The sequence below is a fragment of the Coloeus monedula genome, assembly GCF_965178545.1.
Source record: "Coloeus monedula genome assembly, chromosome: 7".
Lineage (NCBI taxonomy): Eukaryota > Metazoa > Chordata > Aves > Passeriformes > Corvidae > Coloeus > Coloeus monedula.
In genome coordinates this window covers 12,729,770-12,757,515 of record NC_138787.1, presented here as the reverse complement: position 1 = coordinate 12,757,515, position 27,746 = coordinate 12,729,770, and the positions used below count along the sequence as shown (strand labels likewise).

The 27,746-nt window shown below is 43.1% G+C and overlaps 1 protein-coding gene across 1 annotated transcript; it reads right to left on the bottom strand.

Moving 5' to 3' along the window:
• Positions 1-1,119: 1,119 nt before the first annotated feature.
• Positions 1,120-26,717, bottom strand: NOP58 (NOP58 ribonucleoprotein). Its single transcript, XM_082284936.1, has 15 exons — positions 26,046-26,717; positions 22,718-22,794; positions 20,963-21,015; positions 19,025-19,149; positions 17,884-18,020; positions 16,638-16,702; positions 15,200-15,334; positions 14,171-14,316; positions 13,084-13,210; positions 12,284-12,447; positions 11,431-11,565; positions 10,151-10,212; positions 7,483-7,616; positions 2,155-2,264; positions 1,120-1,446 (listed from the first exon to the last, which is right to left on the bottom strand). The coding sequence occupies exons 1-15, from the start codon at positions 26,088-26,090 to the stop codon at positions 1,390-1,392; spliced, it is 1,572 nt and encodes a 523-aa protein (XP_082141062.1). The 5' UTR covers positions 26,091-26,717; the 3' UTR covers positions 1,120-1,389.
• Between the last annotated feature and the right edge of the window lie 1,029 nt (positions 26,718-27,746).

Here is a 27,746-nt window from a genome sequence, read left to right as displayed (position 1 = left end):
GAATGTTTTAATACCTTTGCTGCCCATTTAAACATTTCAGCTTAAATTCATCTTACTTGTCTAGCAAAAAGCAGATTAACTGGAATGGTCTCAGTATTCCCAGGCAGTCTCAATTAGAGCAGTTAAACTCACTGCAACCTTCCTGAGGGGAGAAAAAGGCAGTTCATGTTCTTGATACTGATAGAACAGTGCATTAGTAACTTGTTACCAATCTCGTCAGGGATGCACCTGCAGTAACAGGCCACAAGCCATGGGCAGTTCAGTACCAAAGAGCTGCTCAGTAAGCTCTATTCCAGAGAAAAACACCAGCTACACTGGCTGCAGTTACCAAATGTTATCCAGCTGAAGAAACTGATTTTTGTTTAGGTAATACACCACCACTACACTTAGAAAAAAACCAACAACTTCATGTTAATTAATAAACTGAGTGCTAAGCATAGTTTAAAAAAATGGTTTCCTTTTCCACCATAAGAGCTTTAGAGTCTTGATCACATGATGCTACTTCAGTGCATCTGTATTCCCTCAAGAATGGCAGAATTAGCAAATGGCTGATTTCTGCTACTAATAAAACACTTGTCTTTTCTGCTTCATTATCAGCTGAATAAGTAATTTTGCCTTGGGTTTGGTTGGTTGGGGGTTTTTTTTGTTGTGGTTTTGGGTTTTTTGGGGGGGCGGGGGGGGGGCCTGGTTGGTTGGGTTTTTTTGTTTTGTTTTTAAATCAAGTGAGGGAAGTTGCTACAATCGCCATGAACTGATTTGAAAGCTACCTCACGTTTGTTCAAAACACGCATCTGAATTTTGTTGGCCAGTGCAGCAAAACTAAAACACATTTGGAAGATGCTCAGAAAAGGCTTTATCGAGAGAACTACAGTGCAGACTCAGTAACACACCTCAGCTGTTCAAAGCATCTTTGATATTATGCATATATATTTGTATCCATTTTATGGAGAATTTAAGAATATTACAGCCTTTGAAATCTTTAGAGAATAAACTGCAACAGAACGTTTACACATTTAGAACTTTAGAACTGATCAGTCATTTAAAACAATACATCTTAGAAATAGTCCTGATAATGGCTAGAAACCCAGCAAACAAGTTAAAAAACAGAGGCATAAAATCTCCATTAAAATGTTTTTATTCCTTATCAGTGGAGACTGGTTGTAAAAAGAGGATCTATTGTGAGCTTTTAAACAAAAGAAACCAGTAATCCTCCTAATTAGCAGAGACACCAGGGTATCCTATTCCAGGGAGAAGACAGCTATCAAACCCATCTCCTTGCCCTCTTGCAACACAGGGAAGTTAGTTTTCAGCAAGAGGCTAAACAAATTATGTTGAGAAATGCTACTCCGAAGCAGCTGTCCAAGGGCCAGTGTTTTCCCCTGCTCCTCATCAGTCTTCACCCTCATTTTTCATTTTCTTTTTTTTCTTCTTCTTTTTCTCTGCATTCTGCAAACAAACAAATGTTGCCATGAACAAAGCATAATGGAAAAGCAAAGCAACACGTGTAGCTAGGCAACAGGGCTCACACCCAAAGCATCACTCCAGCTGCCATGCTCAGCAAAGCACGACCCAAGAGATGTCCTTCCTCAGTTGCTAAATGCACTGGGCTGTCCACAGGGGCAGGGAGGCTGTGCCACACTGCCACAGCTCAGCACTGCCCCCAGGCCCTGCAGCTAACATACACAAAGGACAGAAAATTAAACCCTGTGTTAAGAACAGGACTTCAAAACTGAGCAAAAAGTTGGCTTTGGTCCCATCTGCTCTACTGTTGCTAGAAGACATTAAATCAGCAGGTACAGCCTCTGCTCCCTAGAAGTCCCAAAGTTGAGAGAGATGCCTGTGGATTAGCACCAAGGGACACTCTCCCCACTAGAAAAGATGCAAAGAGAGAGAAGACTAGAGCTGGGGGTGGGCAGAAGACAGGATGGGAATGGAGGCATTGCAGTCACCAACTTCCCAGATCTTATTTTGTAATGCAAACCCTCTTGGATGTTACAGTGGTGGATAGCACAAAATAAAGTTACTAGAGCAAAACTATTTGCATACCACAGATTATATATATATGAATTTCTCCCCATCCCTCACTCTACATTCTATGTTTTAGAGAGAACACATTCCCAAAAAGGATCAGGTAGCTGTGCAATTCTGCCTCACCTCAATTACAGGGCTGGTGGGGAGTTCCTCCTCTTCTTCAGCTTGCTTTTCCTTATCCTTTTTCTTTTTCTTCTTTTTGACAGGTTCACCATCTTCTACAGCTGTCCCTTCTGTACCACAGAAAGGACAAAAATGAAAGGCAGGCTGTCAGTTATTAAGAGTGCAAAAGGAAAAACTATGAGATGGCAGAGGACACAATGACTCCTATTTACCCTCTGCCTTGCCCTTACCTGCATGACTACTCCCTGCTATAATCAAAATATACAACTACTTAAGACATGAGTGACAGTGTTCAGACAGCACTATTCACATCTCCTGGTGAATGCACATCACACTATTCCTGTATGCTGCTCCCAGAGTTTAAAACAAGCTTGCATGTTTTCATTTGTTTACCAAGTTACCTTCAAGTACTCCATCAGAAAAGAGACTGTCCACAGTTTGGCAAATATTTTTACCAGCAACACAGGAGCAGCAAAAGGACTCTAACTCCCACCTTAGAAATGCATTTAGCCAGCAATAGCTTGTTCACAGCTTGATTCTCTATCTTGATGTTGGAAATTTGTTAAGAAGCAGACCAGTTTTCTTTACTGTTTAGACTGGCAAACACAAAGATCTCAAGGCAACGTAAAGCATTTAATGCAGAAATGCTCTCCTGTCCAGGATGACAGGAATTATTTATAATATTATTTATACAAGCTGAGAGGAATGTCAACCCAGGGAAAGATTTACTAACAACCTTACAGTTACTTGTCAGAACTATTCATCAACAGCTGCCCTATTTAATTACAGTGGTAATGGAACTGTGATTTACCACTCACTTCCTAGAATACATCCCACAGTCTTAGGAATCTCTAGGTAAAGAAACCAAGCAGAAATCATTACCAGGCTGACAGCCTATGTGGCAGCCAGGCTGTTACTGGAGCATACCCAAATTAAATTTATTTGCACAGCTGAGTCAGTGTTGGATACCAAGTTTCACACAGTACTCATGACTAAGTTCATGATGTAGCAACCACTGTCCTTCAGTAGCTCTAAAACTGATGCTGAAACCAGTGGTGTTTGTGGTATGTACAGTTGCTACTGGAGGTATGACTCAAGACGACATTTTCTCACCATATATCCCCCAAGGAAAGAATCAATTTCATTTTCAAGAACACTCACTCACCACTTACAAAAAGAACAAGTTCAATTACAAAAAAAGACCCAAACCACATAACCTCCTAACATCTTGATTGTACTTGGTCACAATTTTAGTTCCTCAAGCCAGAAGAAGGATTACATGAGTCAAAAATACACTTCAAACTTTGCCTCTAACATTAGCTTCAGACAAAAAACGTTGGCTCCAGGGTAAAAAAATTCTAGACATGTCTACAGAAGAATACAGCCAGCTAACACATGCAGTCTTCTGACATTAAAAAACATACCAGAAGCAGAACAGCAAAAGATTCCAGATAAAAAACCCGGTAAATGTAACTTAAGAGTAGATTCTGCCATACACAAAAGTCACAGAGAATAGTGTATGAGCATAAGGCACTCAAAACAGGTATAAAAATAGGTGTCCTCACCTCCCTATGTATGACATGGGGAAAAAGTTGCTGAAAAATAAGCATAAACTACATTAAAGCCGTACAGTATAACAGGAGTGTACACATCATATTTTGCTATGCAGCATGTTTTTACTCAGCTGGATTGGTAAGATATGCATTTCCAAGAAAAATGTTGGGTGATAACCTTGAAAAAATAATTTCTTGTTAATACTCTACGTGTCATCAAGTCTGACGCACCAGGCAGTGGAACCTGTCACAATTTACAGTGCAGCTGATGCACTGGGTACTCACAGGCACTGTCACTTCTCACAGCAAGCAGCAGAGTCGTCCCTGAAGATTTCAGCTGCTGCCTTTCAGCAAAGCTCATCACAAGACTTCACGTATTTGTACCTACCCAGAATGAGGATAAAAGCTCCAGGGGTGCTGGCTTTTTCCCTCTAGGTGCAATACTTCTAAGTCAATCAAGGCCAGTGGGGTTTCTTTGCAATATACAGCAGCTGACAAGGAAACCAATAGCTCTGACTATCCAGGCACAGAGGCACAGAAAGCAGCACCCTGAAGAGCAGTTTGACTGACAGCCCTGGGAGTGCTGGGCATCACCAGCAGTAGATCCACTCATCCATTTTCCACCATTTTTGTCTAAGCTTTTACACACAAGCCCGATGTCCTGATGTATCCTCCCTCCTCCAGATGATGCTCCACATGTACAGAATGAAGTCACACTGCCTATCAATAAAGAATCCTGTCAAGCTGTTGCTATCATTTAAGGCTTTGTATCTTGCAGGGTTCACTCCATTAACTCCATTAATTTAAGATATTTCAGAGATACCTTCCCAAGTCACTAACTGCTACTATATCCTGATGCTAAATGAAAGCTGAAGGCTTCCCTGGGGGCACTGGCTAGCCCTGCTGGTGGTATGCATTCTGTCTGGCCACATCCAACTTCAGAGACGACAGCCACAAAACCACCTGCCCTATTTCCCTTCACCAACACGAAAACAGGTTTTAACAGACAGCTCCTTAAGTGGATTATAACTTGTTTCAGGCACTATCCTTCCACTTGGTTTCTTGACAGGTATAAAAGGTGAATGTGGTTTGAAGTCGTATCTTAACCCCCAACCCCCTGCCAGTTCCCACAAAGTACTGCCATTCATGCACCCCAGACAGGGAGAGAGAAAACACCACACATCTCATCTTGCAGTAACATTTACACTTTGGGCTAGCAAAATGCAAAGTACTGTCCCCTGTCGGGGTCCCTCCCCTGCCGTGTAGCCCTGGCAGAGGGGCCCTGAGGGCACAGACACGGGGTTTCCCTGCCCCTGCTCAGCCTCGTTCCCATGGGTTGGTTTGTGTTCCCTGCGCGGGCAGAAGGACCCTCGGGTCCCGTGATTGCCTCAGCTCCTCGGCAGATCCCGGCCATGCGGCTGGAGAAATAAACATCTCTGAAACAGCTATCAAGAATCTGTCCATATGTATTTCTTTTCCACTGCCTCACTGTCTGATACACGTGTTGCAGTATCCCCGCTGTAACAGTCCCCCTTTACAACAGATATTAAAAGCAATGGTTTGACCAACGCTTTTCAGTGGCAGCTTCCCAGCTCCCTCCTATCCTTTACCTTCGTCTTGTAATACAAACCAAATTAAAAATTTCTGGCTGAAGAATGCCTTTTTTTCTGGGACTACTTTTCCACCAGCCCCATTTATCATGCAGCTGCACAAACAGCATGAGGAAGGAGGGGGCAGAGACTTCTTTCACAACACACTGTCTGGATCTGTTATCTCTGACCAGGCAAAAGCTGAATAGAGCACCACAGCAAAAAACAATAGAGCCAAGAACGGCAGACATTAAAGGCTCACATGCACTTTCCATTCAAGTGACATGCAACATAAATCTTAATACTGGGACCTCCTATGCACTCTTCCGTGAATTATGGGACTCGCTGAACTACTCAACCTTCTAGGAGCACCAAGCCCCCTCTAGGACACTGTACAATCATAGAAATCATGTTGGAAAATAGCAAGGCTATGGTCTGTCTAGCAGGTGTCAGGGAAATCCATGTACCAATGCTGGGTGCTCGAATACAATCTGCAAACATGAGGCAGTGCTATTTTAAAGGGTACAAGAGGACAGGCTGAAGGGATTAGTTCTGCATAGAGGTGACACAAGATAAACTCTGAAAACATTTATTCTATAGTCTGAAGCAGTTGGCATAGTTAGCACTAATGGCCAGTAGTCAAAGAAAATGACCCAGTAGATACAAAGAACAGGGAAAAAGCAGGACCTATTAACCATACATGTGAAGAATGACCTATGTTTGCAGGAAGAAAAGCAACACATCTGAAGCCTGTACTTCAAGTTTGGGGAAATTTGAAAAACAACCAGCCAAACAGTACAGGTTTCAGAAGTCCACAAGTATTCTGGACACCATCTCCAGCTCAAGGATACCTGCTGTGCTCCACCCAAGTCAGTGCTCAATAAAGCAAATGAAGCAAACACAAGCAGGCTTGTGTACAAAAGCACTAACCATTGAATAATGTAACTATAAACAGAAATAACCTCCTCAAACTACAAAAGAGCGGGCTGGAAATCAACATAATATTTCACCTGCAACAAGCTCCTGCCTGTGAGATGTCAACACTTGCTTTGATAATTCAAGGGAAGCCCAAGGGAACAATTCTGGCTATAGCAAAGGAAGTTAGTTCAAAAGATAATCAAAAGCAGTAGCTGTGAGAACACCCACATTCTCCAAAAGCAAATGGGCAAAGTTCAAGCCTCCGAAGTACTCGTGTCCTTTTCTCATTATGGTAAGTATAAGACAACAAGCTGGGGCACAGATCTCAGCTTTACAGCACAAAGGGTTCTCCCTCCAGTGTAACTTTACTTCTCAGCTAAGTTTAGGTTCCTGCAAATTGCTCCCTCCATGTACAGAGACGCCATGAACTAAGTGGTGACTGGAACGAACACACCTCCACATCACCTGAGCACGAAGAGGTATTGAACCAGCAGATCTACACTCTGATCCCCTAGAACAGAGTAGCAGAGCAGGCAGAAAGGGAAGGCTCTGACAGCCCTCACCTGCTGCAGGCACGGGTAGTTGGCAAAACTTGTGAGTAGTTCATGCCCAGATCTGGCTCTGGATGTCACAGGAGTGACTTTAAATCATCTTCTTTCTCCCCCTCCCATGTTACACACTGGTGAGAACAGAATGTTTATTAAAATGAACCATAATGTTAAACTAGATTATTTTGCAGTCGCAGTTCAAAATCTTTCTTCACACAGTAACTTATCAGAGAAGGAAAGAACAACTGTGGCCATAGTTCAGTTTTAGTTCCCCAGAGAATAACAATTGTTCACATATTACGCAAATTCAGACGGAAATTTCCAACTGTCATTTCACATCAAATTCTGACCTTTTTATATGTTGAAACGTGCCAGAAAACGTTTCTAGACAGAATAAAATAGTATTCTTGAAAGAAAATAGGGCAAGTTCTGTTTTTACAGAGAGCAGCTTTTCTATCTTCAGGATACTAAATACAAACCTGCTGAGCAAGAAATTCTGCAAGAACATGAGCAGAGTTTTGTTTTTAAACTTTCTTATATGTTTCCAGCTGTTTGTGAATTGACTGCAGTCTGGTGTCAGTCCATAAGGGATCGTATCCTTTATTAAATACACTGTCATACCCAAGGAGAATACCCAGGCACTGTGACTGCCTGTAAAAGCTAAGCCCCACTGCACAATGCAAACAGTGACATGCCAGCAGCACAGGTACACCAACCAACCTTTCATCTCTGCTTTGAACTTCTTTGCTTTCACTGCAACCTCTGTGTCTGGTTCATCCACCTCCTGAATTTTGCGCTTCTTGGAAACAACAGGAAGTGTAGAGTCACCAGAGGGGTCAAATACTTTTACTTCGCTGTAATGAAGAAAAAAGTCAGTTTACGTATTAAGAGCAGCAAGCCTTCAGGTAAGATCCTGCAGCTGAACATAAACTTTCCAACACAACCTACCAAGAATATCTGAAAATCATCTTGCTCAGCTAACAAAGCATCTACAGGTAGTGAGGCCCTCCCTCCAAGACACAGTGGGTTTATCAGTAATAATGACTATAGAAGAGATACCCCACAAAGTGCAACTGTCTGATCTGAAAAGAAAATACCAGTTAACTAAGGGTTTGATCCTGGTTTATACCTGTTGAAGGCTCTACAGAGCACTTGAATTATGCATTGATTTCTCTGATGCTGAAAGCCTATCCAGCACAGCTATGTGGTCACAAGCACACAGCTCCCCACCATTTGGTGTATTACTGTATTCTATTTGGTATATCACCCTATAATTGTACCCTAGGGGTAATAATACATACACACAGAGCACTAGAAGTAGCTTTACCTCTGCTTTTTCTATACTGCCTCTCCACCATTACACTGAGAGGGCAAACTCACAAAGCAGGGTAATGTTATGGCTCATTGCTGTACCACCTGTTTCACTGACTTTATGGGACATTAAAATATCTAATCTGTGTCTGAAACTGCCTCTTCTCAGTTATTGCATGCTCGGTTGTTCGGTCCTAAACTCCTCTGTAGAGAACTGGCCACCCTGAAATCCAGTGCTCTTTAATTGGAACTTGTAAGGAGCAACTGAATCATCAAATAGCAACAAAGCAGTTTTTTTTGTCTTCCCAACAGAACTCCTACTGGAGAAAAAAGGCATTTTAAAAACACCTAAGTTGAAAATATTTCCTCCCCAGCCACATAATGAACATCTGAACTTTCCTAAAATAGAAATCTGAAGTAGCTACCTTGCACAGGCTATAAAAGCAACTCAGGCTGAGTGACTGGACTGGGAAGCATGTGGTAATGCCAGCAGTCAGTACCATCAACTCATCCTCTAAGCATGGGAAATTATTCTTATGGGTATTAACACCGCATATTTGTTTACAGAAATTCATTACACAGCCTTTTGCAAACAGTGGACTCTGCTTCAGTTAAACCCAAGTGAGAGCTCACTGGTTTCCTTGTCATTGCCATAATATTGCTGTTAATTAAAAACAAAAACCAAAACCACAAAACCATAAATAAGACAAATATAGCATCTTTTGCATCTTTTTTGGAAGGCATACAGAAATGTTTCACTTGAACCTCATCTCTAAAAACTACCTCACATTTAACTTCTGATACATTAATTTGATTTAGCTAATTAATACAAAATCCATGGTTCCATACAAGACTAACATTCTTGCCAATCTCCTTAAAACACTATTTTAGCCCTTCTAACATCCCCATAGAGCAGTACTGCCATTTTTGTACTACAAGGGCAATTTGACAAGTACTGAGTTAGTTTCCCTTTTAGGCAGCCAGACTATGCCAAACAGCCAGGAACTATCGTCAGATTCTCCCCAAGCCTAGACATGTTTGCAAAGCATGTCTAACAGCAGAAACATGTCCTGGCAGGAGTTCATGATTCCTCATTTCAAGAGGTCAAACCCCAGCATCTATGCTGTCTCTGTAACACCCTCCTCCCTCAGCTCCTGCCTCCTGACACGCCCTGATGCTTCATTTACTGACTGACACTGTCTGCAAAAGCTGCTCCAGAAATCACAGCCATCACTACACTTGGAAATGCCTGGCATATGGAAATGAAAGTTACAGCTAGGCTCCAGAAAGATGTTTGGGAGCTGCAGATGGGTGCAACAGTGCTATTTTTTTCCTCACAGAATGAGCACTGAGCCCTGGTTTTGCTGAGCTCTTCCCCTCTCTACACCACAGGCTCAGCAAAATAAGCAGGCCAAGCTAAGCAAGAAGTCTGCAACCAAATTAAGCGATAAACCCAGATGTCACAGCGCAGACTAATAATACCCTGTTCAAATCCTCGATGTTCAGCTGTCCCAGTTGCAATTTACAGCGTCACTCTGGGCACCAGAAACTGTTCTAATGGTGTCCAGAGTACATACAGACCTTATCTATTGCTTAAGACATGGTACTTATTACATATAAGACATATATACATACAAGACATTACACACAAGGTGATGAAGCTTTGCTCAAAACAAGTGGTGCCTGTTTCTTTCCTTTTTTGAAGAATGAGATGGCTAAATAGGCCTCTAGGACAGCTTCCATGTCAAAATGAATAATTTAAACTCTGATTTTCTCCAATTTATTTCATTCAGAATTGTAATAAATAAAGCTGCTATAATATTAACACCCAGCTTTTTGGGGTGCTGGTGGTAGCACCTAAAGTACTTGCTATCTGATGATGTCAGTAATTTACTATTAGAAAACCTGGGAAAAAGGAAATTCTAATTAGCACCAGAACTTATTATCAATGTTTAAAAAGCACAGAAACTGTTTTCTGGATCTTGAGTCAACTCAGCCCACAACCAAAAAGCTTTTCAGAAATAAAAACATGGAGAGTTATTTTTACTCAGCTAAGCTGAAAGGAAAAACTATTCACCTCTTGTTTTGATACTTGTCTGTCTTGGCCAAGGCTTTTCCAGTGCCACTTATTCTTCTTATCTACAAGAAAAATTTAGGTATGGAAAACAAATTACTCATAATGAAAAGAATTCACAGCACAAGTTCTACAGCTCTTGAAAGGAATTAAAAGTGGAAAGACAGACATATATTATGGGTCAGGCTCTTGTGTACCTGCACCAGTTTTACACCTGAGTGTAGAGTAGCGACAGGGAGTGTAGCTGAGGTGAGAAAGGCTGAGGTGAGAACAGCCTTCCTAATGCTGCTCTTCAAGAGTCCAATTCAAGTAAAGGGCACCTACTACTGGATCAAATATACCACAGACACATGACAATAACACTGTACCTCCAAATTCCCCAAAGCAGCTCAAATTTGTGCACATTTTTCTCTGGCAAGAATTACTGCATGTCAGGGCAGGTATCACCCTATAGCTGGCATAAAGCCAACCTTAAAACCACAACACAGGCCCCAAACTAAATTAAATGTGTACTTGCCAGGTGATTGGCTTGTCTTTTGATGTTAACATGTCTCCTTGCCTCTGTTCCAATGGGAAGTTTCACCTCCCATGAAGACAGTGGGCAGGTTTTTCTGGATTTTTCTCTTCTGTTCTAGTGATGCCAGTACTAGAGCACTGGCATCAGATCTAGCTTGGAAGGCTGAACCTAGTTGTCATTTACAAGACCACATGCAGCAGGCATGCCACCTAAAAGAGGAAAGGGACCCTACATTCTCCGAAGGGCAACATGGAACAGCAGGTGTGGAGAGCCCGGATATTCATCAGGTGGTGGGAGGGTAATGCAGCAATTTGCAGAATAACATCTTGCTTTAGCTACAGAGAAAGCTCCCTAAGACCAAGCACCACCGGTGTCCAGATTCTGGAGAACCAGGGTGGAAAATGCAAGGCAGGGAGAAAACACAAATACTCCTTCCTAAAGTAAAGAGAAAAACTATGAAGTAATAAGCCTATTTTTGCAATTCATAGAGATGTAGGGAATGTAAAGGTATGATCTTATTCATCTTGCTCACTACCAAGATTTTCCAGTATAATACAAATGAAGACAAACCTGTCAACAAGAATGGCTGACACACAAATGCCTGCAGCCAACTTACACACTTCCTTTGGCCACTCCAGCCAAAGCTGGGAGAAACTACAGGGTAAGAGTGACACACTACTGAGTGGGAAGAGTCAAAAAGCAGTGTATCAGAAAATCATATCCTGAACAAGAATGTCAGCTTCATGCAGCTCTCTGCAAGACTTACCCCTCTCTCTTCCAAAAGCCTCAGTCTTGTCTCTACTTTTAGTCTGTTCTCAGCTCCCATTTCAGCACTGGTATTCTCTCCAAGGGCATCATAACGAATAGTCAAGGCAGTCTTTGCTGCCAGCATTCGAGAAATCTGGAAAAGCCAAAAATAATATTAAATGCTAAGACTTAACATAAGGCAATGATTCACTCTGATCTGGAAACCATACCCACACATACAAAAGAACAGAGTAACCATCTACTAGTAGTGTTTAGTCCAAAAAATAATTAGCGTCTCATTCTTTCAACACAAATACTGTTAATGTAACATCTTATTTCCTTGATAAATAGAGGGAAATGTCTGAGACAGCAAGTCAGTAATACATATCCTATTCTATCCCAACCTTTAGATCAGGTTAGCTTAAGGTGTAATTTCCAGCTTTCTCCACAATTCAAACACACATTCATCCCCCTGCACTATGAAAGCTTTAAGAGCAAGCTATAAATTACTTTAGCACTAAGAGTCCAATTTTCAAGCCAGCCTAAAGCCTTTAACACCTTAATTTACTATCACATAGAAGAAAGTAGGGACACAACCCTTGAGAAAGCCAGTGGTACACCCTAACTCAGCAGGATACACACCCCTGTTATTGCTCAGATATGTCAAATGGGCAATCCCATTCAATTTTTTTTTGAGCAGCAGTGAACGATATTCAAAGGTTTGTGGGACAGTGGTATTTTCCATGGAATCACAAAGCAATACAGTAAAGCAAGCCATGGAAAGAGCCTCACTGTGAAGCTCAAGCCATCATGAAGCTCAAAATATTCATGCCCTGGAAAAAGCCAAGCTAGTAAAGAACTCTGCAACTTACCTTTCCTTTATTTTTGGTATTGCTTTGTCCCACCAGGGAGGCATGATAGATAAGACCAAACTTAGGTGTGTCCCTTTTAGTCTTCAGTGCTCTGAAGAGTGCCTTCTCAGCACCCAGTAACTGAACTGTTGAAGCTGGATGTTTTGCCAGATTCAGGAGGGAACCTAGAAAGAGGTGACACAGCAAGAGTAATTTGTCAGAGGAGCAGCTAGGCTAGATTCCTGCTTTTGAATAGTATAAGAAGCTCAGAGCAGTCTATTTTCATGAGACCTGTTTCCCATTTGTTTCCTGAAGGACAGGTAAACCATTTCAGTCTTTCATGCCTCAACTGTCTTGGTTTGATTTGAGCATCAGGAAAGAAGGCTGACTCATCAATAAAACATATTCCACTGGAATAATGCCTACTCCTGACAGTCTGACAGCAAGAACATTTCATCACAAAACTGCAGCAGAGGTAGGCTGCTATCTTGAGCCAGTGTGACTATAAATGCTCAGTGTTGGTTTTTAAACTTGGAAGTGACTGAACTATCAGCAGGAGGCTCAGTAAGTGTCTCAGAAGAGGTAGTGACTTAAGTTGCCCTCATATTCCAGAAAGAATTCAGGCCAACTGAGAACTTCATCATCACAGACTACTACCAAGCTCATGCTGGTATTCTCAAGATTCCTGAAGTGCTGCCTTTGCCCCATTTACCACGATATGTTCACCAGGCCTTACATAATGCTTTTAGTTGACCAGCTCCTCGGAGAAAACCTCTGATGACGTCACCTAAGATTTATTTACACTGATCACCGTAACCCACCTGCATGAGCAATGAGCCTTGCTCCCACCAGCTCTCCCACCATGATAGTGAGATTGGGAGCAATGGCCATCATTCTGTTCTTCAGGTAGTCATAGAGCTGTGTCCGATACTCAGAGATTTCAATCACCTGGCACAGAGAGAGTTTGGTTACAGGACTCAGTATTAGCCGAGCAAAAAATAGTAAGAGACAAATATACTGACATGAGGAATTGCTGAGAATTCCAATGTAGGAGACTAACAAATTGCAAAATGAAAACAGCCAAGAGCCAGAGTTACAGGAAACTTTATACAGGGCATATTCCCAGAGCAGATCCAATATACTCACAAAGTATATTGGATCTGTACTGCTTATTCCCTTATGCAACTTATTTTCTCAGCAAAACTCCTGATAAAGGAGCTGACAACATGCCAAAGACAGTGAAGCAGGACAAAAATACTCAGTAAGGACATTTTCTTTAGGACAAAACCCTGGAACATTCAGTTTTCACATAAATCTTTGCCACCATTCTCTTGAAATGAGATAAATGCTCTTTACTTGTTCTATATAAATACACACAATTAGAATGCACATAAAAAAGCAGCCTGGTCTAGACCAAGAACAGGAACTCCTAACCCTGCCACTCCCTGGTAAAGTCACAAAGGGATCCAACTGGCACAACTGAAGTCGTAGGGTGTTTGTTCACACACAGCCCAGACGAGAGCAGGGTAGGACTCCTAACTCTTCTGGGGCTTCAGTGCTCCATTTTTAACCCAAGGTTTATCACCCAGCTTCCACAGTAACAGATCAAAAAGAGGCTATATAATGCCATTATTTCAAATACTTAAAAGCATAATGATAGCAAAATTCCTCCCAAAAGTAAGACTGCTGCTTTCAGAAGGCCTTGTGCAGACATCAACAGCCTGAGATGGCTCAGATGAGGTAGTGACTGTGCACCCTCACGTCTGAACATCAGGAACGCAACAATCTAGGAATCATCACTGCCATCCCAAGAGTGTTAGGACTGCCCTGGGAAAAACTCTCCTTGGTAGAAGTGGCTCTGAAACAGCTAAAGTAGAGTCCTACTCCTGTCCATCTGTGTGTACATACCTGATCACAGAGATGGATTATGTTGTTTATGTCTTCTTCTGATACTTCTGTCCCCATGGAAATCTCAGCGGCAGCCTTCACATCCTCCTCAATCTCCTCTGGTAGGATGTCAGAAACATCAGAGGAAGCAAAATTGCTTCTGTCTCCTGTGGGGGACAGATGAAAGCATGTTTGTGCTGGGGGAGAGATGAACTAGTTTAAAAAGCACAAACAGATGAAGATAAAAGGCCAAAATAAAGAGTGAGTCAAGTCTGCCATCACACTATTCTGAATTCCTAAAATGTATGTCAGTGTTCTGACTATGTTTATACCAGCTAGGAATGGTTGGAAACATTAAATTTTAAACTAGAAAAAAACCCCAGAAAGTCCATGTTCTGTAACACTGCATACTTCACCTTTTTAGTAGCTGGTTGCTGCAAAATTTTCAGTCACAATATTACAAGAAAAGAATTCCAGGAAGCAGGCACTTACTACTAACCAAATCTATTTAATTGTCTCTACAGTTGGAGGAAAAAGAGTTCCCTTAAAACCACAACTCTCTCTCTGGACTGTAAACTTCATTATTACAAAAAAACAACCAACCAATAAAAAAATCAATACAAAGCACATGAGCCCAAGAGGTGAAACAAGTGTCCAAAATATAGCAGTCATTCTTTCTGCTCTTATGAGTAATTCTAGCAGCTGCTGTCTCCCAAGAACATCCAGAGACAGGCAACACTTCTCTTTACATAATTTTTTTAGTAACTTATTTCCAAACTGGTCTGCTGACTAATTGTGATTCTAAGAAGATGTGCTGGTGGTCCATGAAGGACTGGTTGGTGATGTGGCATTAGCTTTCACTTAATATTCCAAACGGCAAATTGCATCAACATGCAGATGCAAACATACCCTCCTTTTCTCCTGGCCCTACCCACTCTGCTGCTGAAGGCAGCATTGCTCAGGGTGATGAGCAGTGAGCAGATCTCAGACCAGTGCCACCCACGCCGTGCACACAGCCCTGCGCCAGGCTCGGCTGGCCTCAGCACTCACCGACTTTCCGCACGCATTTGCAGTATGTGAGGTTATCTGTGATGATTTTGCCCAGTTCAGGGAAGTGCCAACCGTACCATTCCCGACAGCGCATGATGTAGTTATTCAGTTCTTTGTCCAAGTCATCAAGAAGTGCTAAAAGAAAGAAGGATGGAGTTCTTTTTCTAAAAGGGTAACCTAAAAATATGGTACACTCAAACCAACAAATTTTAATAGTGTAAAGGGAGATTAACTAAGTATTTCACTCTATAAATACTGGAATAAACCAAACTGCAGTACACTAGAAGTCTTTACTTTTCAGAGAACTGCATAATACCAGGCACAATACTATAGAAATATTAGAATTCCCTGAGTGTGGCCTCGAAGTTTTATCACTGGGACTGGTCTTGGACAAACTCCTTAACAGCTGCAAAGCACATTCCCCTAGAAGGAGAGCAGCAGCCAGTTATCATCCCTCCTCTCAGTCAGCCAAAGTGCTACACATGAGGTTTATGTAAAATGCAGCCATCCAACTAACTTTAAGGAAAAAACATTTTAATGGTAACAAACCAATTTTATATTCCATTACTTGATTTAAAAGGTCAAGCCTTTTAGTTGCTGTTATAATATAAATATACCAGATATGAAGCCAACAGGCTCACCATTTACCAGATATGGCAAATAACCAGATTTATCATTTATTGGAGTAGAGAACCTACAGCATATATTGCTAGAGAGCCCTGAAGCTAAACTATTTCCTGCTAATGCAATACCAACATTCCCATCTGTTGTCTCAGTGGTAGTGACGAAGGAACTGAATTACATCATTAATTTCAGTTTAACTATGTTTCATCATTGACAACAGTCTAGGAATTAATATTCCAAACAGGATTCCTCACCACTGCTTCACAGCAAGCGTGCAGATTATGATGTGTATGTCTTCAAGGAAAAATGAGGAATGGGCTTTCCTAGCTGCTTTAACAATTTCAAACTGTTTTCCATTTAGAAAGCAAGGAGACAAAATGCAGCATTACACACTGCAGTGTGTTTTACATGCCTAACCTAAGAGTCTATTTCTACATTGCCCTCTATACAAGATACCACCCAAATGATGGGTCAGAAAATGCCGTCCCATGGGGCCCGTTTTCCCAGCACTACTTGGGAGCAAGACATGTTGGGAAGGAAAACCCTTAGAGGACTGAATTAACACTGCCTGTAGCTCAGCTGATTTCTATGCTAAGAAAAAGTGCACACCAGTTTATTGTATGGCCCTAAAAATGTTCCTGCTTGTGGAAAACCCTACTGAGAAAACACACTTTATGCCTAGCTAAACATCAACACCCAATTTTCTAAGACATCCTAGGAGGAAATTGACAGCAATACTTTTCTTTAGCCAATGGAAAGAAATCAGCTATCCTAAGACAAATCCATTAATAATTTAAGCTCTAAATATACTTACAAATTGCCTGGATAATCATGGTATCTACTTTGTCTGGGCTGAATTTCAACTTGTATCGGGAAAGGCTGAGGAGACAGAAATACAGTTTCATCAGCATCCTGACATGCTATTGCAGAATATGCCTCATCTGTTCCTTTTTAACACGAATATACTTGTCCACAGGTTCATTCAAACCAAGCTCAGTTCTGTGCCACTCACTGCTCTCAGCTGTGGCCAGGAGGCACACTGACACAAGCTTCACAACAGCCCCGACATGGGTCCAGTCCCCATACCCTGTGACCAGGGTGAAAGGGAAAGTTAAGGTTATTTGTACCACCTGCAGCAGACTGAACACAAGTGCTGTGGCAGGAAATTGGCTCTTGGGTTTTTCTGCATGGTTCCACACAAAAAGTATTTGTCAACAGCACTTGCAGTTGGGCAGCGTTTGGAAACAATCCACAAAACTGCACCTTCCCAGCAGCAAATACCAGCAATGCTAATGTGAAGCAACAAAAGAAACTTCCTGGAACAGATTCTCACTGTCTGAGAAAGCCCGTTACCATCTGGCTTTAATGCTATGTTAACGTTATGTTATGTTCTCTGTATGCTACAGGGAAAGACACTTGGTATCAATGAGGATTTGCATCTTAAAAGTCCTTTTTCAATATTAATGCCCATTTTCTAAGCAAACACATTTTTAAGGAATTGGCTATAGCAAAGCATTTCTTAACCTTGCCAATGGCTTGTGACAGGGACAAGCTCATGTCAGAATATGGATTAAAAAGTTACTCACTAATATATACCTGATCCCATGGTGATCCAACAACTTTGAAATTAACTACTACTCCACTAAAAAGCAGCAAGAACAAGGTGGGAAGAACAACCCTGCTTTTAATATTTGCATTATCTATTATATGGGTATTTATTCTGGTGCAAATCATGGTCTCCACCCTGTCTCTTCATGGCAATCAAGCTTTAAATGACTCCCTTGACTGCTCCAGAGACATTTCAGACGAAATCCTGAGATATATAACATGAAAAGGAAAGCTACCAATTTCAACTTTGGGTGAAGACTCTTTCCCTAAAGAGTGGGTGCAAACTGGAAAACCCTTCTTTTCTAAAACAACATTTCAGATACAAAAGTATCTCAACTTACAGAGTATGAGACCATGCCACATACTCAGAGATACTTCAAGCAGCACAGCACAGCCAGGGACACAAGAGTGAGGCAGACATGGGATGAAACAGAGCTGTTGTAGGAACTCACCTGTGTGCCAGACCCAGGCACATAGCTGCCATCTCTCGAGAAGGGAGGCCTGTTATGAGCCCTTCAATCTGTGAGCGAATTCCTCTCATCAGCTCTGTAACCATTGGGCTGTGTATACAACTCAAATTCAGCTTCTCCTGCAGGGTGGAAATCAATGGTCCGTAGTCAGGCACAACACAGCATTCCTCTGAAGTCCTTCTTCCAGCAGCCTTACATCATTGTAACTGGTTTTCCCACTGCAATCCCGTGATCACGTAAGTTTCATCCATTTTTGATGCTCAAGGTAGTGACACCTCCAGTTCCCCACACAGTTAATATTCCACTTTGAAGACCAGATTTATAATTAATGCTCTATCTGCTATGTAGAACATTCAACTTAAGATTCAGTATTTTTAAGTTTACTAGAAACAGTTTGGCCATAGAAAGAAAATTCAGAGGTAGGGAGTTGGGAACTTTGCGTCTTTTTCAGAGAACAAGACTGAATAATTAGTTCAAAGTCTTCACTATTATTCACTTTAACATCAAACCGTCATTTTGCAGCCTACAGACTCTCCTAAAGCAGCATGAGGAGGCTGTCAGAATAAAGTTCAGTGGAACAGTGAGCAATCAGACATGAGATGGGAAACTGGTATTTGACACCTAGGAGACACTGGAAAAGGCAGTCCCCCTCCACTGAACCTCCTCCTTCCTCTGGCATGCAAGGACCAAGGGGGTGCCTGCAGACTTAGGAAGGCACAACAATGTCCACTCCCAACAATACAATAAGTCAGCACCCTACTACTGCTGCATCTCTTAGTGAGGAATACGTGTCTGCCTGGCTCGGGTTTTTTGTTTGGTTGCTCCCCCCACTTTTTCTGGATTGCATCATTAGGAAAATTAATTTTTTAACTTGCTGGGTTTCTAACCAATATTTAAGAGAAACCAAGCAACCTGAACACCTCAGTGCATTCTTACCATGTCCCTCACCTGCATACTCAAGACAACATCTTCCCTGTACACATACTAGGATTAACTATCCTCTATGCTGCAAACACAGCACTGGCAGCATAATCCATTGCCAGTAACTGCAAAACCTCTGGAATCTGACTGTAGCATTTCTGTAGCATGAAACAAAAGGAAAAACAGCAAAATCAGTTATCACCTTTATAACACCTCCAAGTTTGGCATCTGCCACAGCCAACTGCTCATGGGCATCTTTTGCCACTATCTTCTTGAGAATCTTCTTCAAGTTCTTGCTGAGCTTGCCTTCTACAAGAGCTGTAGATGCTGTATAAAACAAGAAGACCAAAGATGCAGTTTCTGTCCCCTCCTAAAACCTGTAAAAATATTACTCCTAAATTCCATGTATTTATTTTAACTGCCCACAGTAGCTCTAGTCTGATCTGCAATACTACTTCACCATGCAAGAGCTAAAAATCAAAACAGAAGAAAATTATATACTTCCTCCTCTGAAGGCCTAAATCAAAAACCCTTCTCCCAGTTGTCTCTCCTTTCTGCATATGTTTTTCAGTTCTATTTTTGCCAATTTTGTTTAAGAATCTCTACAAACAGTATGCCATATGCTTTAGATACATATTTAACATTTCCAACGGCAAGGTTATATGGGAGTATTTTGTGTATCATTTAATTAACCAACCATTTGCCAGGTCCCTTAGTGATATCCTAAATTGAGTAATGGCTTATTTGCATCCTCTGGTGATGATAATGTACTGTCTAAAGCCCCAGGAATGCTGCCAAACTGGACAGTCAGACAGACCCTTTTAATACAGCATGCAGACAGAAGAATCTTTAAAGGGTGGTCTTCATTCTCAAATATTAATAGAGCTGTAAAAGCTTTACAATCCCACACAATACATTTTAAGCAGGTACTTATACAACCCTCTTTGAGGGTCAGCTCTGTGCTCCACTGAACTTCTGATTGATACATCTTCATCACAGTAACAGAGCAGCAGACAGTGATTTTTGGTTTCCAGAACCTAATGACATGTAAGAGTAAAATCGAAGTGCTGTGCTGAGTTTCCTCTCACCCCTTCTACAATGCAGATAATTTTCCACTCTGCAATCTGGCCAAGAGCATCTTACCCACTTAGAACAGTCACACACAGTCTTCCCTTCAAAATAAATGGCACATAAGCAGTCTAAACCTCTCTACTTCACAGATAAGTTGACTTGAAGCAAAGTAGTAGAAGGTTTTAGATTTTTTTGTTACTTTTTTTTTTTTAAATCAGCTTAACGATAAATGAACTGAATCCAAACCTATGCAAAAGCAACACAATCCAAAAAACATGCCATGGAGAGGAACGTAAGAAAGCTTCAATTTCAGTTCTTTTACTTGCATTTCATGTTTGATGGGATTGTCTCCATTCTTGCTTCTTTGCTTCCTTTATAAGCTACCCCTACCACATCAGAAAATGAAGAACTGCTCTTTAGTTATAAATGTGACCTGAAACATTCACCTACTGATGTCATACAAGACATTCAGCAGTAATTGTTGCACCATTTCTGAATTAGTACCAAGAATTCCTACCATTTCTGTTCAAACCAGGCCACAGCATCAAGCATTTAAGTGTAGAATTAATAAAAATTACTGAATGTAAGGCTTTCCACTTTGCTTAAACTCCTGAATTTAAGGAGAATACAGACCTTTTTTAGGCTGAAAACTACAGGCATAATGTGTCCACAAAACCCAGGTGGTTGTAATAATGAATGTTCTCTAATACCTGTCTGTTGTCTCAGTGGTAGTGACGAAATGTTGACTCAAATCAGTGACAGTCAGCTTCAACAAGAATCCATCATTGACAACAGACAGGCTACATGTATCAGTCACCACTTGCATGGTGCTCATTTGTAAGCTGCTTGGGAAATAGGCACTAAAGGAAAAAACCAGACTTTATTATATCCTTACTGTACTATAGACTGGATAGGTGACCTCATAACCATCAAAACCAGCTCAGTTAAAAAAACCTGCAATTTAAAAGCTAAGAAAAGAAAAAGAGCATGGACACAGGTAAGTAATGAGTGTGAACTAGTACATGTCAGAGATTTGATTTTTCTGTAACAATAGTGTTAACTCACTTACCAGCAAGTGCTTCTGTTGTGTCCTGAAATTTTTCAAAGTGTTTCAGCTTTACTCTACAGAAATAAAATGAAAGTGTGTAAACAAATGTACATAAACCACAAGCTAGAACCATTTTATCTTTTTTCTGCCCCTGCTATTACAGTTCCTCTCTTTTCCCTAAGGCTTCAAGAGAGCAGAGATCAATATCCAGACCCTCAAAAAGGACTGAGAGCACTAAACTGGCCAATTGAGCCTGATGTGACTTTTCAGCTGGATCCCACAATAATTACATAAAGGAAAAAGAAAAAAGAAATTTTGATTTGGTATTTCTTGGACCAACATCACCAGAAAACCTAACCTCCCTTTTTGCTTTGTAGTTCATATTTAAAGACAGACATCATCCATTTAAATTTCAACACTGCACCCTGATTGACTGATGATAGCATCTCCCCACTCATCTTCAAAAGGAAGTGTTCTGCCTCTGTGGAATGCAGAGCCTGCACAGCTCAGATTTAACATGCTTTTCAACCAAATGCATCTTCAAAGACTTTAAATCTGAACTGATTCATTGCCCACGAATCCTCAAGTCCTCCCCTGTAATTAGATGGTAGAATTCAAGTTCTGAGCTGAGCTTAAGACAAACAACAAAAATTTCTTTCATGCCCTAAGTGCCGACCAGAGCCAAGAATCATATGAACAGCATTTAACCACACACTGTGTAAGATCCTTAGGCACAGCCTTCCTCTTCCCCTCACACAGTCTGTGGTGTTGATATATAGTTACAGTTAAGAAGCCATCTCAATCCAGTAAATTCCTTGTCAGGGACAGGCATTTGACTAATCCGGTTCTGATTAACCACTGCTCTTTGTGAGTCAAGTATCTGCAAAGGAAGCAAGGTCACAGACAAAGCCAAATGCTTGAGTTAAGCATTTGCAGATCCCAACAGAAGCTTCAGGCTTACATGATGCCTTTCTGAAAAGGCAGAAGAGGAATTATCTTTATCACAGTAGAGATCCCCTTAAGAGCCACATCCTGTGTAACAAGTGGCCAAGATGATGTTTCCAGGACAAGATTAACCATGCTACAAACAGGCAGATGTGGGATATTCTGGTCTCTCCTCCAAGTACTGCTACAGAGCAGGATAAATATGAATCACAAGGCATAGCTTGTTCAGATGCATTCATTACAATCAAAGCTGGTTAGAAATCTTCCAATAAAAACACTCTAGGCAGACTTGGAAGGAATGCACCACTGTCCCCAGCTTCAGGGCAATTCGCTAGAAAGGCCAGTTTGATCAGTGGACACTGCAATCCCTGTGCAACTCGGCAGTGGTGCTAGCTCTCATTGATGGCATGGGCAACAACACTAGGCTCAATTCACAGTGATTTGCGTAGTTTCATCTGGATTAAGCTTTATTTTCCCAAAATAATTTCCTGTGAGCACAAAAACCTGTCATTTCACTGACACTTCCAGCATTACAAGCTTGGATGTTCTTGTCAAAGCACTCACATCACCTTAAAATATTGTTCAATTTTTTGCTTTGGTGACACATGGTAATGACTTCTGCTCCTTAATTATACTGTAAGGTATTTCTTTCACTTTGATATTCCATTGTAAGCAACTCAGAGTATCTAACTTCACATTATCATTGCTTACAGCTTTTACAATACTGAAACTCAAAAATCAATACTTCATTCTGAACCTCAGCTGTGCTTAACTCCAGGCAGCCATGTCCTTCCACAAGCCACACTGCTATCCCGGCATAAAGCTGCTTACATTTTGTTTGCTTTTTCGGGAGTTTCAAACTCTTTCCACAGACTGTCAACTTCTTGGAGCTTTCTCTCATTCAGAACCTGCAGGAAAATAACACAATGCACAACTATATTTAGTTCACTTTTGAACAATCTTCAATCCCGGAGACCTGAAACAGTGTATCCAACCACTCTGCAGTAGTTAACACTGATTGAGTCAACAAACTCGACTTCAGTGATCTCCGGTTTCACCACTCTCTCAGCAGCTTTACCCTATTAATAGACACTCAATAGCACAGCGTTTTTACTTCCACCTGAATTACAGAAGTTCTTCAATAATGGCTGGGTCCTCCTGGACCTGGCACATTAAAGCAAAACTCTTCTTCTTTATCAAAACTGGGCTTGCTCCACCTCCTCTACAGGACTTTCACAACCCCAGTGACCCAAACCCAAATTTGCCACTGCTTTGGAAAAATAATACATCTGGGAAGCCTGACAGAAAGGAGTGATCCCCTAAGTTATTTTCATTAATCAGAGCTAACCCAAACCAGAAAGAGACCATCCCTGTAAAGAAGAGTCGTCACCACAGTTTGGTCATCAACTGAGCCAAGAATTACCTAAGAGGCAGCAATGGCTTAATCCCATCTCTGTACACAGGGGAACCCCCTTAGCTTTTGAACAGCACAAGATTAACTTACACTCTTGGAACCTATATATATACATTTCACAAAATGCAGAGTGCACTGCAAATCCCCAGAAAACTGCTCAGGGGAATAGTCAAGATCTTTACAACACTGTTCTTTACATCTCACTCAAAAATCTTGTGGTTTTGTCTCCACAATGCAAATGCAACACAATTGCAATTTAACTCAGTGCAGAAATCATTCCTGGTATTATGAATTTTGCTCCCTGGCAGATTTTTAAACCCTGGTTCAAGGAGGTTGTCTTTTTTAAAACTCAATTAATAGCTGAACAAATAAACATAATTAATTTCCCACCTGACTGAGAGGCACAGAAAAACCTTGGGGCAACTCTTCCTTTCCTCATCCTGACGATTCTTTCCCCCAGTTCATCTTTCCTACATGAAGACCTACAGAATTATCAGCCTCTATAAACAGACATGGGCATATAGAGAAAAGTAAAGACAGGGAAACTGCTAAAATCAAGACCGTTAGCATAAAAAAATTACACGCCTATGGATAATTTGTCCTTCAAGACAGTAAGATTCATTAGAAATTATTCCAAGATCTAGGACATGGCTGTATCCCATCTGCCCTTACTATTTGCTCCTCTGATGGAAGCAACAACTGCAAGGGAACACATGAGAGCTACACAGCTTCCAGAAGACAGTTCTTGGTCACCAAGGCCTAAAGACAGAACACAGTTATGCTGGCAACAAACATTTGTGGTCACTGCTGGAAAGGGAAGTGGGTGACCATAACTGCCCCCAAAATTCAGAAATACAAAATCTGTCCAACCCTCAAGTAACTAAAAAGCAAAGAAAGAACACCCCAAACCCCTAGTGCTGTCAAACTTCAGAGACTGCTTTAAAAAGGGGAAAAAAAAAAAAAAGTAGCTAAACTCTGCAGAGAACGTTTCAATACAGAATGAACATACAAGTGTAACAGTGACACAAGGCTGCAGCTGAACAGCTGCCCTGTCCAGGGAGGGAATGCTGGGTGATTGAGAGCATTTCCTTGTAGAAAGGGACTGTGGCTGAAGCTCTGGCATTTCCAGCCTTGGCAGATGCCAACAGAATCACCACGGAAAACCACAGCTTGTCTCAAAATACATACTTTAATAAAATACTACTTCTGTTCATTGCCAGCGGCCGGCTTTCATCTCTCCCTCAGCCACACTGCACATCCCTCTCAGCCAGCCCCAGCTGCTGACACCTGCAGCAGAACACTGCAGCACCTCTGCAGAGACCTCCTTGCAGTTCCCTCTGTATGTCCCTCCTCCTACCTTTGCTTTATGCCTACTCTGCTTTCAGAAATTAAAATATTCGTTATTTTCAGCCCCTCCTGGCTGCTGTGACAGTTTGAAAAGGTGGCTCACTGCACCAGAGGTTTCAGCCTACTCAAAAGATTTTTTTTATTATTATTAGTAACTTTGAAGGCGCAGGATGCTATTCTGTGTTAACATCCAGTGAACAAAACCTCCAGGGAGACTGCTGTCTGTGCATCAGTTCCCCAGGTGTAAGTGTTGAGAGGGGGGCACAGAACAGAAGTTATCTGCCTTTAGAAGTATTTCTGGCTTCTTCCCAAGACGTACGTCTTGAAATCCTCCTTGCCTGAACTGCACGGCTTCACTCCAATGAGGAGGAAAGTTTTCAGGGCAGAGGAAGAAAATATAGTGCTCCACAGAGCAGTAAGGGTGCAGTTCTGCTGCAGGCAAAGGCAGAAGAAACCAGAGCCTTGTTCTCTTTGCACCTACACTCATGTTCACACAAGCTAAACCCTAAGACTAAGCCGGAAGAGAAAAAAATAAGTATGTTACTCAATCTATGACCAAGCTGGTAAAACTGTACAGGGATCAACACTCGAGCAAGAGAAAAGCCAGAAAGGAGCACGGCACTGTAGCAGCTCTAGTTTAGGCTTGTTCAAAGCCCCACGAAGCTGCAGCTCTGAGCTACCCGGTCAGGAGGCTGGCAAACCCCTGGGAAGGGGTCTGCTTCTCCCGCTGGGAGAGCGAGGTCGGGACGCGGGAGTCCTGCGCTTCCCTGCGCCCGGCCCGCCGCGAATCCCGCTTCTGGGAACGCCCCGGGCCGGGGCACCGCACACCGGCCCGGGAAGGCGCTGCCCGTCTCCCACGCGCCCCCTCACGCACCCACAGGGTTCTGCTGGAACACCGGCCACGGGGGCACAGCCAGGAAGAGAAAGCGGTCAACACTCCCAAACCCGGGTGCCCCCAGACACGCCGAAAGGGGCGCGGTCACGAGCGCACAACATCCTACCAAGCCCACCGCAGCAGAGGAGAGGAAATGAGGGCCACAGGAGATGTGTGCCATGTTTGGCAGGCACCGAGGAGTCCCCACTTCCGCCCGCCGAGCACCTTCAGCCTCCTCCGGCAGCCCCTTCTCCGAGGCCTCACTCACAACGCGGCCCCGCTGCTCCCATCCCCAGCTCTGCTCGCCTCCCGAGGCGCCGCACGGGATGCGGGGCCCTCACTCCCCTCTTTCACTCTCACCCCCGCCCGTGTTTCCCCGAAATTCCCACCGAAGGCTCGACGCGCTCCCCTTCGCCCTCCCTCAGCTCCGCCGCAGGTCAGCGGCCGCTCCCCGCGCCCCGACGGAGGGCGCAGCGCGGGGGGCGAAGGCACCGCGCCCCCGAGCCCCCAGCCCCGCGCCTCACCTTGAAGATGGCGTAGCCGGCGGCGGTCTCGAACAGCACCAGCATCGCTGCGGCGGCCGGGGGGCGCCACGTGCGCCGCCGGACGGGACCCCGCTCAAGCACGCGCGCGCCGCGCAGCGGAAGCGGAAGCGGCGGAAGTAAGCGCGCGGAGAGCGGAAGCGGCGGGGCCGCCTTCCGCCCGCGAGCCACGTGGCGGGGCCGCGCCCGCGCCTCCGCCCGGTCCCCTCCTCCGCCGCAGGTTCGAGCCTCCCGACGCACAAACACGCACACAAACCCGCGGGAGCTCGGGAGGCTCCGGTGTGTTCCTGTGGCACCTCACCCGAGCTGCCTCCGCTTCCCAGGGAGCGGGTCTATTCCCCGGCACGCGGGTGGCCGTACTGGAGGCTTTTGTTCGCGGAGCAGATTCCGGAGCAGGTGTGAGCGAGTGGCCACCTCGGCAGCCCTCGAGCCGGACCGCCTGCGGTGTCGGGGCTCAGCCGGCGCTCCTGGCCCTCCGCACCCGGCGGGGTGCGTTCTCTCCCCGCTCCGCTCTCGCTTCCACGGCCCGACCCGCAGTTCCTCGCACAGAAAACAGTTCCTTTACGTAAAAAAATTTTGACAGCGTGCACTTTTGTGTGTTTAAAAGGTTGGCTTCTCCAACAGACAAGCACCAAGTTATATTCATACCCAACACGCGTTTTAAACGCTGCTTGCTTCCCCGCGCTGCTGCGGCGTGCCCGGGGCGCGGGCAGCTCTGCCCCAGGGAAGGCAGCGCCGGGCGGCTCCAGCCGCCATTTGCGCCGCCTCCTGCCCGGTGCCGCTGCCCTGCGGAGCAGCCCAGCAGCTGCGTGCCGCGGGGAGGCAGGCGGAAAGCGCCGCTCCTTGCCCTTAGGAATTCCCGCTTCATTCACAGCGAGGGTTATCTGTACAGAAAACAGGTAGAGATTTTCCTGCCCGCAGGAAGAGAGACTCCAAGCAATGCCTGGGTTTGATTTATATCAGGCATTCATTGCTGCATTTTATGCAATCATCTGTATGAGTCAGCACGCCTTTGTTTCCTCTATGCAAGGAGTGTGCTGGAAGGCCAATAGTCAGAGAAATCTGTAGACTTGCATAATTCTGAAGATTTTTTTTTTTTTCAAAGAAAAGACTTTGGTGCTTTACATAACTTAACCAATTTTTTTTTTTTTTTTTTTTTTTAAGTCCCAGTAATATTGCCAAAGAAATTAGGTTCAAGGAGGCAGAGAATTTCCAGGTTCCATCAAGTTTTAAAGTACTGGTTCTGGCCCTGCTGGCTGGGGCAGTACTATTATTATGTAAGAGCTACTGTTACTTAGCTGGTTGCCCTAGAACGCTGCACTCATCCTGTTTGCTAGCACTAACTCCTCTCAGGCAAGCAAATTGGCATTATGAGATTACAGACTGGTTTTAGGTTAAAGTCTGCTTTTTTAAGAAATCTGGTTTTGATGGACTGAAGAAGCTTTGCACAGACTATACATGTGAGCCAATAGCTTTGAGAAAACCTCTAACAGCTATTGGCTCCTAAACTATACAGCAGCTTTGGAGAAATTAGTTAGAATCAAATTGAAGGAACAGAGGTGAACTTTATTGACTTCAGGTGACTGAGATTAAGCACAGATAGGGAAATAAGAGACATTATAAAACACCTGAGAATTGAGTGAGGTTATCAGGGCAAGTAGTCTTGATAGTGTATGTAAATGC